Genomic DNA, 16966 nt, shown 5'->3' on the forward strand with positions numbered 1-16966 from the left:
CGAGGCTGACTTGTGTATGCCAATCACTCAAACACACCAGAGGTAATGCACACTACTGAATAATGTTTGAATTACAATTATTAAAGAGATGAAAAATGTGGAAACCGTGCTGTAAAAGGAAAAAACTTGAGAAATGAATATTTATTCCCCGCATTGTGTTCAGGAAATAAAAAGAGATAACAACGTGAACACAAATCATCCAATTCCTCACAGCTACAACCCACCCTGCATTTAATATAGAAAAACCAACCCAAGACACAAATATGTGGCTTCACAGCTACTGTAGTTCAAATCAGGGTACACCTAATCATCAACTATAGACAGCTGTTTCAGTTCAAACTATCTCTCATCACTAACGGGTCAAGAAGGCTACTGCGTTCATTAAGGCTGAAATATCTTTCTAGATGAATCGTTTGGTCAATATAATATCAGAAAGTAGTAAGAAATGTCCATCCTTGTATCTCAAAATTATGTCTTGAGATTTCGAGATATTCAGTTTATTATGATGTAAAAAGAATAAAGAAAATCTCCAGATTTGGAATGGAGCATTTATATTCCATTTTGGCATGAAAAATGTTTGAAACATAGTGAAACAAACTGGGTGGTGAGACCCCTACGGTGAGTCAATTGAAGTCATCATAGTTGGCGATCAGTTGGTCAAATAATCGATTAATCGACTAATCACTGCATCTTTGCAGCCATTACCACAGACTGAATCAGAGATCCAAAGCAGACATAGAAGAGCTTGTGCAGAGATGTTGTCATTATACATGTAGTTAAACATAACATCAGCAGTGGTTCTCAACCAGGGGTCCAGGATCCCGCAGGGGTTGTGGAGGAAGTTCCTGGAGGTCACCAGAAAAATGGGTAATAATAAATGTTCACTATTTGATTCACTGTAGAAGTGAGCCCATTGGAGTAAACGTATAGGTTTCACTTCCTCCATGGTTATCTCCTATACTGTATTTGACAACTCTAAAATGAATGCTCGTCGTGGCAATGTGGGTCTGTGATCTACTGTGTATTCACTATGGAGCAACTTGGAAAGGAAAAGTCTGAGAACCACTTATTTAATGATAATGGGTGTGTACCGAATACCACACAACTAATCACTGAAGTCATGTTTAACTCGCAAATGACACTTTTAATGATGCACAGCAGCACAAGGGCTGAAATGATGTCTTCTTCTGCTGCCGTGCATCATTAAAAGTTTAACAAGACGCATGTTGTCTTACTAGAAATCTCAAGACACCATTAATTTAACATTAGAAGAAATGTTGGACTCAATCCAAAACAAGATATGAAAAGAGACCCGATAGAAAAGTTACAGAAGGACAGTGAGACCCAAAGAGAGACCAAACCATCGAGAAGCATCAACACGTGTTACTTTTCCTGCCGTACACAGTCCACCAGCTCAATTAAAAATAGATAAAGCGATTATGGTAACGGATTAAAGCTGATATAGTCACATATCAACTTCCTGATTGACCTGAACAGCGTATTGTTGCTTTTTAAAGGTCCCATGTCATGCTTTTCCGGTTATTACCCGTCCCCTTGTGTGTTATGAAGGTTTGCATGTAAACGGTTTGCATGTTTCCGACTGTTAACATGAAGCAGAATATGAAGGATAAATGTCAGGCTTCCTAATTAAAACACAGCAGAGTACAAAACACATCCTGCAAGGTGCTGAAGCAGAGGCACAAAGATACATTTATCTTCTCCATGGTTGTGACATTTCATTACTCACCACTCCTTTATCAAAACTATTCATTATGCTTTTCCAGCATATACACTAGTATAGTATAGAGACGGTTTGTAATGGAACTGTAACTTTATGCTGCTATTTTTAACTTTTGTTTCTGCAGCCTGAATACGTTTTCAGAGCAGATACGGTGTTCAGGCGGAATGTCTGACATGTTTTATGAATTTCTCTGTCAGGATAGTGGAGAACTTTGTATTGTCGTGCTTTTTGGAGAACTGGGGAGCCATAAAAAAACGTCTTTTGATAATTAAAAAAAATGCATAGTTCTGTTTTGACAGTCTGGAAAGGGAAACACACCAAAAGAGCCTCGACCATGACACTCAAAATGTTTATGTTTGGCAGTAGTTGTTGCACAAAAAATGACTTTAACTCAAGCTATGCTTCAGAAGAGTCGCAATTTTTATACCAGTTACTTTTTGCATAACGAGTTAGTGTTATTTAAAGTTTTAAGGGGAAACATTATTCCATGTCTACTCAGCAAATATGCTTTTAAAAAAGTGTGAGAAGCGGATTTCAGCGGCAGAGGCTTCCCAGACCAAGTGCAAATCTCTCAGCAGGGAACACGGACTTTGTTATGCTCTCAACTCCCTGAAAACTTCTGTCAAATCGTTCACATATGGCACCCCACCATCCCTGAATTTTCGCTCTTGTCACGGCTTCACCCCATGCATAATGTTGGCTAATTTATCTCCATGTCCCAGCGGCCATCCTGCCACTCAAACCCCACTCTTATCCTTGAGAGGAGACCTATAAAATGGACTGTATTTGTACAGGGCGGCTCCCAGGTGGGGGAGTGCACAGCTGTGTGAATGCAAAGTAATGTATCTTCAGTCAAATAGTCCTTGGGGAAAGTCTATCAAATCCTAGATAGATGAAAGCTGCGAAACAGACACCTCATTGGTGCGTTTAGCTGCCACTCTGATTCCTCTATAAGTCTGAGAGAAAAATACATCGATAATTCCTTTATACATTGGCATTAAATGTCAGAAGCCATTTACTTAATCTGCGGGGACAGCCCTAAGGCTTTGAGTTGTCAAGCACTGAAATGTGAGACAGTCTTTTAGTGTTAGACATTGTCCCCCCCCCCCCTGACCCTTCCACCACCTAATATATCTGGCCCTCAGTGAGCTATAAACCACTGCAGAACATCAGATGAATGTATCTACAGAGAAATATTAAGCAGACACTGGGTCCCCGTCAGAAACACTGCTAACACATAACGTTCAAACCACATGTAAACCCTGAAATCTGCTATTTCAACACAGCTTTCCTGAGCTTGGTGTCACGATTATGTGACACTAACTATCCAGGGCTGTCCCTCTAGGGAGAGAGAAAACTGTCAGACTCCACATCCTTCTTCGCTCGGCCTGAACCTTTTAGCTTCTGATGGCTGCCCCTGACAGGCCGAAGATGTAGAGCGAGGTCTAATGGATTGTAATGGGCTGGTAAAGGTTTGTTTACATTGTGGTTGGCCAGTATGGGCTGTCCATGTAGGTCATCATGGTTGCTTAGTGAGCTAAAGGAAATGCGGTGTGCCATGAGCTGTGGGTTCGAGCCCATTTTGTATTTTGTACAACAGGATGCGCTTTGTTAATTTCGAACTGGGAGAAGACTTATTCGCAACCAGCGAACCGCCCAATGAACACTTATTTTAGTCTCATAAATGTTTATTCAATACTATAGATTCAAGGTGGAACTAGCAAAAAAACAGCACTCAGAGAAAAACCCATCCGTAAATTCAGCAGCACGGATAGCACCATGGGTTTACAACACAGTAAGGCCACTGATGTTTCAGAGCCATGGCCAAGGCTCCAAATATCAATGAATCAGGTTGACTAGACTATTCAACTAAAATAACTGAAATATGGGGGAAATGGTGCACATTAGAGACAGTACATTCATAGTGTTGCACATAGCTGTACTGTACATGTGACATACATTAAAAGTTGTATTACGAACTGTTGCCCAGTACGTTGGTTCGACTCTGGTTTGACTCTGTGGAACATCAAGCAAAAACCTCTACTCTTTCAACACTGCATCTATTAATAAAGGCACTCACTTGCCCAAACATATCTATATATATAAAATTTAAAAAAAACTAAAGCTAAATATAACATGATAAATTGCCGGATTTACCAAAGCTGTAGAAACAGTACAAAGATAAAATTCCATGAAAAAAAGTATTCAGTTAAACTTACTTAGATTATAGTGGTTCATATTGTTAGCTAACATAGCATATATGTATTCCAGTAGTCTGTAGAGCAGTGAGCATTGTGTACCGTAAAAAGTATGTATGAATTAATTGGAAATAAATTAAGTCATCTCTCTTTCTCTAAAAGTGTTGGCAGGCTCAGCAACCTAAATCAATACAGGGCAATAGGGACACATTTTTGAAAGGGCTATTATAGCGGAAACACTTTGTTTCGAAGGGAACTAAGCCTGCAGGGCGCCAAGGTTCAGGGGACCCGCAATGTTTTCATAACAACACGCCATTACAACTGGTTCATGACATTTAATATCTGTCAATGTATACTTCTCTTTCTTCTTCACATTAGTTCTTATAGAAAAGGCAATGCGTAGATGGTAGAAATATGGAAATGACCTCAACAATGGCAATAAAATAAGAAATAATACATACTGTACTCTCGCCTCATTGTACCATTATGCTTGTAATGCTGAGTATAAAAACAGATTATTATATAAAAGGAGGATAATTCAGAGCTTTATTCTCTCGGGTGTTGCCCTCTTTCAACTGACCCCCATGTAAATGCATTAGCTGCGTTACACATACGTACAGTATAGGCCCATAATGCATGGGTTAGGTTCAAGTTATCATCAGTGCAATGACCTATATCTACTGTAAGTGTATTCATGATGCACTGACCTGAGTCACAGTTAACATATACTAACAATTATAGCATATAGTAAGCCAGTGTTTAAATGAATATATGATGTGTCCTCATTTTCAATACCATATAAACTCCCAGAATCTCCAGCATTAACAGAAGACATTAAACATATCACCAGTATGGAGGAATAAACTGGTGCATGTCATGAATGCGATATTTGGGTTTAGATGCGTTAACTAATTTGAAGAATGCTCACTCTTTCATTCACTGACACAAGCATAAAGGACCAGTTCAGCACAAGTGCCTGCATGTGTCAAATGTACAAATAACAAACTACACTTCGAATAAAACCTCTAGCTCTATGAATTTGTTGCCTCTTTTGTGTGTCGTTTCATTGCCCAGAACATTCTCTGTTTGGTTCAGTCACACAGTACTCTCACCAACCTCTTTTCCAGCACATTAAACAGCCGTTGTTAAATAAAATAAATCTGACAAACCCACTATGAACTACCTGCCCAGCAATACAGTAACTTATAACTAGTAAGCCTATACCAAACCAGAGCTAAAAGGGAAGAAATGGATCAACATCCATCATGTGGACACAACAATGAATACTAATGTTGCTCCCTTTAAACAAGATTAGTGAATAGGCAACTGTCTGTGGTGTGTTTTTCAGCTTGTTATGGTATTTGTATTCTCCCATAAAGCCAACATTTCAGTTTTCATAAATATTTGACTGATTATGAACCTACTCATCATCAGAAACACAGCTAACCAGGTGCCACACATCAGAATAACGACCAATTAGGAGCATTCGTCACTATGAACGGGCTTGGCATTCAGCACATTTTTCAGAGCAACACAAATGAGCAAAGTTCCATGATGAAGGGAATTAGCATGAAACCTGATATGGCTTAAATGTGTCGCAGTGTTGGCAACGGTCATTAAGAAACTTCTAAAAGAGTGAAAAACAAATATATTGAGACAGAATATTGAGACAAATGTCTTGACACAAAATACATTTTTCCTAAATAAAGGTATTCACTGCCAAAAGGCGTTTTTCCCATCAGGTATTTAGCCTGGTAGAAAAACCCACAGGTGTTAGTAATAATATTAAAAACGTGTCTCAGTGTGACAGTGAGCCAGCATGTGACATAGAGAGGCTTTGTTTTGACCTTCATCTACCCAGGGAAGTCTAGTGTGGCACAAACTGCTACACACACTCACAACTGGGACTTGGCCAGAGCAGTGGCAGTCTTTTCTGCTGGCCACATGGAGCAATTGGGGGTTGCTTTGCTCAAAGGCACCTTGAGCTGAAGCTGTTCGGGGGGCCAAGCCAGAATGAGCTTTTTTTTTTGTAATGCCTCCAACAAATAACCCCAAAGCCAGTGTGTACATGTAAATGTGTGTGTGCTTAAACTGCTAGCAACACAAGCATGGATGCAGCATTTAATCTCTGTGCACCATAAATATGGGCATTATCCTGAGAATCAATAGACTGGAGCTAACTGTCAAAAGGAGAGAGGGGGGGGGGGATGGAGGAGAGAGGGAGGGAAATGGGAGAAAAGTGTGAAAGATGAGGAAATAAGAAAGCATGTCATGCAGCAGTGTTGCCCCACCACTCTCTGGCATGCATAGATATTATTCATTGAAAAGGCATGAATACACTCTCAAGTGCCATGCTTTGAGCCACCTGAGAGTACACACACTCGTACACAAACACACTTGTGCCCAGAACTACTATGTGCGAACAGAAATCCTTCACAAGCACGTACACACCGAGGTATCTCTGTTCATTCACATGCATAAAAATGTGTCGGAAACACACACTGATACACAACACTTGAGGAGACTTACATATACAAGGAGAGCAAATAAGGAGGGAAGAAGGCAGAGAAGTGGAGTGGAGGAAGGAGGAGCAGAGTTGAAAAGAATATGGCATGGAAGAGACACGGCCCAAGAGAGTTGTGTGAGGATTACAGGGAAGAGTCGGAGGACAGAAGGATGGATTACTGAACACAGAAGAAGGGAAGAGGGAAAGGGAGGGAGAGAGAAAAGGAGGAAAGAGTTGTAGCAGGCGAGGAAAGAAATACTACACAAGGCCAAGACGTCAACACTCAAGAGATAGATTTAAAAAGAAGAGAAAATTAGAAACAAACTCCAGGAGTAAAAGGCAGAAGGGAAAAATGGGAGGAAGCATGACGAAAAAGAAGAGAGAGAAATGCAAGGACTCAAAAGGAGAAGAATTCATCCATCCCTCTGTGCGTTCGAGGACGGGTAGAATAAAGGAGAGGAAGGAAGTGATGGGGAGAGGAGGGAAGGGTAGTCACAGATAACACACAGTGAACAATGAAAGTGACAGCTTGGCTCGGAGCATGACTCTGGCTGACTGTTGTTTCATTATAATCTCATAACTGTCAAATCCTGGAGCGACAGAGGAGAGAGAGAGAGAGAGAGAGAGAGAGAGAGAGAGAGAGAGAGAGAGAGAGAGAGAGAGAGAGTCAAATACTTTCAAAATGAGAGAAGAGCAGCAAGACAATTGGAAATGAATCTGCACGTCTGCTTGAACTGAACTGAATGCACACTGGAAGAAAGCAGATGGAGACACAGGGCTGGCACATACATACATTATATACAGGCACACACACACACACACACACACACACACACACACACACACACACACACACACACACACACACACACACACACACACACACAGACACACACAGACAGACAGACAGACAGACAGACAGACAGACAGACAGACAGACAGACAGACAGACTGTGACATGTCTCCATCCTTTAATGTTCAGAAAGCTCTTTATTTTTCTCAAACTGCCTGTGCTGCAACACCTCTTTTCACCCTCTGTCTGGAACCAGAGCCCAGTCTGCTCTGATTGGTTAGCTGGAAGGCTCTGTTGTGATTGCTGAACTGCTTAGAGATGGGAAATCCCCAAAAAGCATTATAGGGCCTCTTTAACCTAACTCACTAATTGCTTATTCATTCACTCTCAATTTCTACTTCACCTATTTACATAATTATGTCTCTCTTTTATTCACTAACTCACTTCTTTAATTATTTGCCCACTCACATACTGTACTTGTTCAACCTTCTTTATATGCCCCAAATTGTTTACTCTTTTATTTGAAAACTTGTGTACTAATAACATCACTTCAGTGTGTTAAAACTCAGTCATTTACTGACACACTATCTTGCAATATCAGTCATTTGATCAGGTCTTCACTCTCATATTATATTTCTCTCTCCCTTACTGAGACTTACAGTAAACTCACTTCCTCATTTGTCCATGAACTATTTCAGTCAGAATTCACTTCCCTCATGAACTCAAAAATGACATCAAACTGACACCAAACTAAATATGTATAAGCGAGCATCGTCACCAGTGAGGCTGGTATAAAGCAGTGTAAATAGGGTAGCAGGTCACACACTCCCAAGCCAGAATACAAACACAACACAAAACAAAACGCTGCTCTCGCTTCTTTCCCTTTTTGCTTTCTAAGGCTTTGATCACTGACAGCAAGGCAGCCTGGCTTTTAGGAAGCCTTTATCTTGAAGCCAAAGCCTGGAAATGCAAACAAATAAACAGCAAAATACACCTAAAAACAAATTAGAATGCTTCAATTCAAAATAAATTCAATTTAGGACCAAGAGATACTTTTAATATTATTCCTCAGTGCAGGACATGATCAACATAATGGATAGTGAACAAGTATGTCAGTAAAGTTAAGTGGCTATTTGCCTGGAAAATCAAAGTGTGTCTATCTTTGCTAATAGCCCACAGGGTAAACACTGAATAGAGACATTCAGGAAATAAATAACATTAGGAAGTATTGATGCCATTTCATTGGATATCTAACAGCAAGTGACAGTAAGTGTCTCTGCCAGGCGAAACCCTCAGCTTTCTTGTTTCCCTATCAAATACATTTTCTTTAGATTCACAAAATTGCTATGGCAACTTGGAATGCACTCAGTCGAGATCACCTGTCAATCAAAAAGTGTAGGTGGTACTGTGATACTGATAGCTGCTCACAGCTACAAAGCTCTTTTGCCCCAGGGAATATGAGTTACTGTATAGTTAGAAAAAAAGAAGCGTGCTTTATATCTCCCAATAGCTTATCTCCTAAACTGTCAAAATGCTGACTGGTGGGAACTTTTGATATGAGAATCTGACTAAATAATTATTGTCGGGTATCTCACATTCAAATATTTATCTCTCTCCTTCTGATGTGTTTCCTCAAACACACTTTCTTTTCTCGTGATCCTTTATTCCTTAACCTCTCACCTCATCTACACTTTGAAAATCTGCAAAACAGACAAGCACCACTCTCTAAATGTTCACCCCCCATGCTCTCTGGTAAATCTAATGTGTTCCCATGCACACACATTTCCCCAAGCGCCTTCTCCTTAAGGGACTCAGATACATATAGCAGATGTCTTAGAAGCAGGCCGATAATCTAGTTGTCTAATGGTTGCACCTCCTACACACATCAGGTAAATGTGTTTAAAGAAGCCCAGTTAATTTCTCATTATCTCACATACACAAGTGAAGGAAATACACAGAAGAAAAATGTGTTTGCAATGCCCAGAGCTCCACCAACCCTTTTTTCTTGCTCTAACCTGTAGAGTCTGAGTCTTTATCTTCACAGGATTTGTCATGGTGAAATAAGCTACAGGGGAATCTAAACTGACTAGTCAGAAAAACTCTCCCTCCCATTTCCCCTCCACGGTCTCTTACCTGTGACAGTGATCAGCATGGGAGCCACCAGCGGCCTGTTGTTATCCAGTTTTCGGCTCAGTCGGATCTCTCCACTGGTGTGATTCAGGAGCAGCAGGTGAAGCTCGTTCCCTCGGTCGATGGTGTAGTGCAGCCTGTCTGACACATCAGGGTCGTGGGCGGGCACTTTTCCAATTACCCCGCTGGGGAAACTGTTGGAGCGGTTGGACACGAAGTTGTTGAAAATGATTTGGAAGTCCTGCAGAGTGGGCCTGTTGTCGTTCTGGTCCACTAATCGGATCCTGACGGTAGCCCTGCTGACTAGAGGAGCCGAGGTTGCCTGGACTACGATGACATACTCGTTGCGGGCCTCATAGTCAAGATCAATGAGTGAAGTGAGCTCCCCTGAAAAGATGTCCATCTGAAAGATCTCGGGGATGTTTCCCTCCACAATTTGATACATGATCTGAGCGTGAGTGCCTTCGTCGGGGTCAGTGGCTGTGATCTGGGCTACCACAGACCCCACTGCGCTGTTTTCCTTCACTAGAACCTCAAAGTCATCAGCTGGGAAGACGGGGGCATTGTCGTTGACATCTAGGACCGTCACCTGGATGTGGACGGGGGTTCGCTGAGGGGGTATGCCACGATCAACGGCATAGGCTGTGAGCTCGTAGAATGGCACGCTCTCACGGTCCAAACGTCGAACAGATCGGACTACACCGGATGTAGGTTCGATGGTAAAGTCCCCATCCCCATCCTCGCCATTTTGAAAGGTGTACTGAACACGACCATTGGTGTGCGCGTCACGGTCAGTGGCTGAGATTTGGAGGACACTGGTGAAGGGAGGGGCGTCTTCACTCACTGTTCCCTGGTATCTTGTGCTGAGGAACTGAGGTGCATTGTCATTCACATCATTCACGTTCACCTCCACATATGTTGTGTCTGCTTTCTGCGGGATACCGTTGTCTTTAGCTGTGATAGCCAGAGTGTAGGTCATCTGGTCCTCATAGTCGAGCTCTGCCTGGAGCGTTATCGCTCCTGTGCCGGTGTCAATGCGGAATTGTGGGATATTGTCCTCGAGAAAGTATGTGATTCGAGCGTTTTCGCCTACATCATCATCTGTGGCACTGATTACAACTACGGTGCTTCCAGGTGGTCGGTCCTCGTTCACACTAACAGAGTAGTGGGCACTCTGGAAAACAGGCCGATGTGTGTTGGCGTCAGTGATGTTAATGTGCACCTGACAGGTGTCGTGGAGTGTGCGGTCTGAGGCAGCGACGGTTAGAACGTAACGGCGCTCCTGTTTGTAGTCCAATGGGAGAGCTAAAGAAAGAAGTCCAGACCCGCCTGCTGTGCTGATGGCAAAGCGGTTTCTGGTGTTTCCCCCTGTTATCTGATAGGTTACAGCACTGTTGACATCACGGTCCACAGCCGTCACAGTCGCTACACTGGTACCAACAGACGCATCCTCATTCAGGCGAGAATAGTACTCCTTTTGGATGAACTCGGGCCGGTTGTCATTAACATCCATCACTGTTATTGTTACACTTGCTGTAGCAGATAGAGGAGGCATGCCATAATCCCTGGCCTCCACACCAAAGAAATAGTGCTCCACAGACTCTCGGTCAAGAATGGTGCGCACAGTGACCCAGCCTGTTGCCGAATTAATAACGAAGGGTGTGTCAGAGCTGGTGCCAGTTAACCTGTACTCCAGACGGGCATTATCAGCAGAATCAGTGTCAATGGCCTGAATGTGGAGGATGGAGCTACCAACTGGGGCGCTCTCCAGCACAGAAGCCTGGAAAGGTGTGGAGACAAAGATTGGTGGGTTGTCGTTTACATCCGTCACCTGAACACTGACAATACCGGTGTTGTTGGAGAGAGGTGGTCGGCCATTGTCCTGGGCACGAACACGGAGAGTATACTCCCGTTCTGACTCATAGTCCAGTGGTGCTACAACATGGATCTCCCCAGTTACACTGTCGATGGAAAACTGTCCACGGCTGTTGCCACTGATGATATTGTAGTGAACAGCAGCGTTACTGTCCTTGTCAATGTCAGTGGCGCTCACACGGAGGATCTCAGTGTGGGCCCGAACATCCTCTTTCACTGCTACCACATAGCGCTTTTCGCTGAATTGTGGCACATTGTCATTTTCATCCAGAACAGTGATAAACACTTTAACAGTAGAAGAGCGTGGCCCCGGTTCCTTCCCCTGGTCAGTGGCCTCCACCAGTAGAGTGTAGTGCTCGTTGGTTTCCCGGTCCACTGCTCCGCGGGTTGTAATGAGGCCAGAGCGGGGGTCAATCTCAAACGCCGACCGGGCTATTGTAACCTTATCACCGATAAAGCGATACCGGATATTGGCATTGGATGGGGAGTCTAAGTCTGTCGCTCTCAGCTGTAAAATGGGATACCCCTCCTCTACGTTCTCCCTGATCGTCTCCCTGTATTCTGTTTGCTCAAAAATAGGAGAGTGATCATTGCGGTCTGAAACTGTAATGGCCACCATTGTGGTGCCGGAGAGCCGAGAGGCGCTGTTATCCGTCCCTGTGACTCGGAAGTAATGCAAGTCCATGTGTTCTCTGTCTAGAATCTGAGTGGTGGTGATGAGCCCTGTGTCTGGGTGGATGTGGAAGTAGTCAGATGATCGACTGTTCATCAGCGGGGCCATGGAGTAGCTGACCCTGCCTGAATCTCCCGCATCTGGGTCTGAGGCGGACATGATAATGACTGAAGTACCGGCTGGTTGATTTTCAGCTACTTGCACTTGGAAGTTATACTGGGAGAAATGGGGATGTTTGTTTGCTGCACGCCGAGAGCGGGGCCAGGGCATCAACATCTTCCTCCCCTTTTCCCCCTGTGAGATATCATCATCTGCTAATATTATCAGTCGTTCCAGGCTCCTCTCTCCCCTTGTACTGCGCCTCTCCTCCTTCCCTTCTACCCCCCTTTCACCCCACTCTCCAACCTCGTGGCTCTCATCTGCCTGTCTCTCGTTCTTCCCCTTTTTGCTCTCTGGCTGTGTGATGGTGGTGGTGCTACTGCCCCTATCCTGACCCTTCTCCCTCTCAGCCTCTCTCTCTTCTGCCCGGCTTGCCTTTGTTATTGCTTTTTCCCTCTCCCACTCCTCCTTCTCTTGCTCATTTCCCCCTGGTTCTCTGCCTCCCATTAGCCGCGCCTCTCTCTTGCCCTCCCCCACCTGTAATTTTCCTTCCCCAACAGCAACAGCAGCAGACCCCTCAAAACCCTCTCCCTCCCTCTCTGCATGTCTCTCCCTCTCTGCTTCGGCACCCATCTGCCGCCTATCTGACTGTCTCACACCTTGAGGCTCTAATGACACTTGCTTACCGGATTTTAATTGCATATGTGCATGCTCCCTTTGCTTGGTGGCTGAACAGTCGGTGGAAATGCTGTCAGCACAGCCTGCATTGACCATCTCTAGTAATGCTGTCTCCCACAGGTCTTGTTGCTGTGTCTGATCATGCCACTGAGATTGTTCTATTTCAGATTCATGATTCAATCCATTTATGTCCTTGCTTTGCTCATCTTCGTTGTTGTTATTAATGTTGCTGTTGAATGTGCTCCATAAAAACACAGGCTGGGAGTCTGGGGAAACTGTCCGTGGTGCTGAAATCACGTCCTTTAGAGAGGGTAGGTATATCAAACGTGTGGAGTCATCCTGCCGTGTGGTCAGGTTCATTTTCGAGAAAAACGAGAGGTGTTCTGCTGTGGTGTCATCGGGCTGAGCGAGAATACGTGGTGTGACTGCTGCTGCAAAGCGAGACGTGGGAGATATAACGGGAAACTTCGCAGGTGAGAAAAAGCCTGAGTCACCGGCAGACTCTGTCTCTGAACTTGCATTTACTTTTTCTGCAGATAGCCGTTTGGATAGTTTGACACTTTCTGCATAATCGCCTGTTTGTGTTTCAGGGAGGATATTCATTATCGGGCCAGCATATGTTGATACAATATCAGCAATACCGCTCTTATTGGATGGAAAACGTTGATCCTGCGTCTCTGTGGGGGAACATTGGATGGGGAGATTCCTCTGAGCTACGACTCCCTGTGGGACCATAAACCCGGCTAAATATCCACCCCCCATTTCTTTTCTGTCCAAACAACCGAAGCAACCACCGGGAACCTCCCCGATCTCTCCCCGTGTTTGCCTGATCTGCCCTCTGGTTGCCGTTGCTGATTTCCCCTGCGGAAGCTCATTACCAGTCTTACATAGGCGCGTCAGAAACGGAAAAGCCAAATCATTATCCGGATAATTAGATAAATTAATATATTTGTAGCCTAGTTGTACCCCTCCCTCTCGTCCATATTTTCCCTCCCTCTTCTTATCTATGTTTCTGGCGTGGTAACAAGCTACCTTTGCCTCATGAATAGGGGACCCACAACTATCGAGGTACACCAAGGTACTGGGGTTAATCACTACCGGTGCGCAACATCTGTACGTTTCCTCCCCCTCCTCCTCATCTCCCCCACTCATCGTCCCCCTGTCTTTCTCCCTGCACGTAAGGCACCTAGTCAAACGGCTATCATCGCCCCCCTCTGTGCTGCTGCTGGGATCGATAACATTGTGCCTTCCAAAATGAGAACAATTACCAGCCCTCCTGTCCACGCTGGCAGAGCCCCAATAAGCATCCCGAGCTGTGTTTTGTTTGCTCCTCCTGTAAACTGGATGCATTGGATCTGTGTGGCCGGTTGTAAAATGACACATGTATTCCAATGTGGATCCCTGGATACAGTCTGAATTGATGGTGAAACGGGGATGAATTTTATAGGTGTTTTTTGAAGCCTCGCTGTGTGCTGAATTGTATCCAGAAAGAGGATGAATGCAACAAGAGCAACCGGTTGGCAAGTGGCCAAGTGTGGGGATGTTTGCCGGGGAGAGGGCTTTTTTGCCAGGGCTTGACCAGCAGAGATGCCCAGGTGTCAGGGAGCAGCATGTGGCAAAGACTATCCTCACCTCACGAGCCCTCTCCCACACCTCTCCCCCTCTCCTCTTTACACTTCCGGGTGCCCCGTACAGGCCAGAGGCGTGCACAAAGGCTCCGGCGGCACCACGTTTGGCGAGGTGTGGCCTTGACGCCGGCCACCGTTGCGCGCACGCTCTAGTCCTTTGTACTGCCCGTTTTTTGCCGTTTTGAACCGGCGAGGAGGTGAAAGCAGGTGAAGCTGGAGAAGAAACAACGCCCTTCCTCCTCATCCTCCCTCTCTCCACTCCCTCTCCTGCGCCGACGCCATCAGAGCTCGACCTGTTCCTAATACCTGGGGGGAGAGGAGGAGGAGGTGATGAAAACGTCCCGACTCCTTTCAGTCCCTCCTTCCGTGTCCCCCTCGCCCCATCCTGGGTATATCCTCCCAGCGTCCCCACTCTACAGCATCCCTCAGTATGTATCCGCTCTACAGTCCACCTGCTGGGGCGTAGATTCCAGCTGCCCCTCAGCGACTCCCCTGCTTCCTCGCGCTGCTGCTTCTGTTGCTGCCGGCTCACTTTACCGGCGTCTCGGTGAGAGAGGCCCGGGGTCCACCGGTTGGAAGCCCCTCCTGTGCTCACCGTCTCCGGGGTGAGGGCAAACAAAGGGCCGAGGAGAAGCAGGTGGAGTGCCAGAGACGAGAGCAGGAGCGGGGTGAAGCCCGGTAGCAGTGCAGCCATTTAGTCTCTTCCTTTCTCTGTCTCTCCGTCCTTTCTCCCTCTTCCACCTCTGCCTATTCTCTCTCTCGTCCTCCCTCGAGTGCGACTTCCCTTCTCCCCGTTACTTCTCTCTCTCCCTCGTTCCCTTCAGGACCGCCGGCACCGCCCGACACCTTCCCCCAGGCTCCCCCGTCTCTCCGTCGGCCTGGAGAGTTGGCATCTACACGCTGTGGTCCGTGGAGCTGGAGGTCTGAGCGTTAGGAGCGGCGCGGCAGCAGCATCTCTCCTCCCGTTCATTCACATCCAACATGGCTTACACACTCTCACACTGAATGACTGACTAGCTCACACACACACACTCCCCTCCTGAGTGTGTGTACGAATGTGTGTGCGCGCTCTAGCAGTTTCGGCACAGCCCGGTGGTAGGCTACTATCCATCCATCCATACACACACAATCAGACTCTCCTCCTCTCTCCCTTTTCCGCCCCTCCCCCTATTGCTTGCAACTCTCTCTCTCTCTCCTAATGGTTGGCTCCGGTGCGCTGTTACACAGCACCCGGGGCGGCAGCCATATCCACAACTGGAATAGGACGGGGGGATAACCTGTATCTTACACAACTACACCGTCATCATCTGAAGAATAACCGTCTTCAAAATACAGCCCTGAAGGTGTGACACCCTTTACAGGGGTTATACCGACAAACCCCTCAATGATTCACATTCACACATGGGTCCAAAAAATTAGAATGTGATGTTTCCAAACACAAACAAATGCCACAAGGTTTGGGAATAGCAGACCAATAATGCAAGTTTACCAAAATGTCAAAAATAACATCGTTTATCTTGATAAAGCATGTGTCTATTTTACTCGATTTTATTAAAAAAGCTTTGGTTTGGGCATGTCACGATCAATAAGGGCAGATGTTCATGTTAAATGATATCATCCTCATTTTAACTGCACAGTGTATTCCGGTCCAGTGATGTAAACTCTGAAGTCAGGTTATAAGTGACGTCATCTCCAGTATGAACACCGATGAGTAATTTTCACACACACACACACACACACGCACGCACACACACACACACACACACACACACACACACACACACACACACACACACACACACACACACACACACACACACACACACACACACACACAAAGCTTTCTGTTGAAGGATAATATGTTTTGTTTTATAGGATATAACAGTCCAGGGATTCATATATCTACTGGAAGCCACATTTATTTTTTTAATGTGATTTATATCAGTGGTAAAGTCACATGAGCACAATCCAGCAATCATTCCAATTTAATACTAATTTGCTCATGGCTAAATGGGCAGATCCATTTCCTGATACTTGTTGGAAAAAAAAGAAATCACATTATGCCAATATGTGGGCACATTTCCTGCAACATTCACCCACAATCTTCCCATTCAATACCAAAGCCTAATGCCGGATGAGTGGTGTATAGTTTTTCCAATGACACGGATGGAATTGAATATGATTTATTGGGAGGAGATACACAAGGCGTGTCAGTTGGGGAAGCGAATCTAAGGGTCAGTTAAACTGAGCCTCAGCCCTGCATGGCCAAGCATGGGCATGAATCCTGATATCCCTCTTTATTCTTGCTTTCCCTGAGGTATTGTGTTTCTCTCTTATGTTCTGTGTTTTTTAACTCTCAATTCACATTTCTAAGGTATTGCCCAAATAATACAAATCCCACAATAATTAGGAACAGGCTTCAATTTCAGTCACGCAGGTGTGAGGTCATGTGAAGAGATTATTGATCTAGGTTGTGTATCGTTTTACAATAGTTTTTACTCAGCCATATTGTCTTTGACAATGGTATTTTGCATAAAATAAATATAAATAACAATGTTGCATTGTCCTCACTTATATTATTGTTATTATAATAGTACATTATTCATATTACCGGTTATTTAAATGTTAGTTGCTGTAAACTTTAA

At 44.8% G+C, this 16966-nt stretch overlaps 1 protein-coding gene across 1 annotated transcript in view; it reads right to left on the reverse strand.

Moving 5' to 3' along the window:
• Positions 1 to 15015, reverse strand: part of celsr3 (cadherin, EGF LAG seven-pass G-type receptor 3) — a 97185-nt gene extending 82170 nt beyond the window's left edge. The window contains exons 1-2 of the mRNA XM_010766413.1: positions 14331 to 15015; positions 9372 to 13124 (exon numbers count right to left, since the gene is read on the reverse strand). Of these exons, the coding sequence (XP_010764715.1) occupies positions 9372 to 13124; positions 14331 to 15015 (4438 nt within the window). The remainder of the gene's footprint in view (positions 1 to 9371; positions 13125 to 14330) is intronic.
• Positions 15016 to 16966: the final 1951 nt, after the last annotated feature.

The sequence above is a fragment of the Notothenia coriiceps genome, unplaced genomic scaffold (genome assembly GCF_000735185.1).
Source record: "Notothenia coriiceps isolate Sejong01 unplaced genomic scaffold, NC01 NC01_scaffold00003313, whole genome shotgun sequence".
Lineage (NCBI taxonomy): Eukaryota > Metazoa > Chordata > Actinopteri > Perciformes > Nototheniidae > Notothenia > Notothenia coriiceps.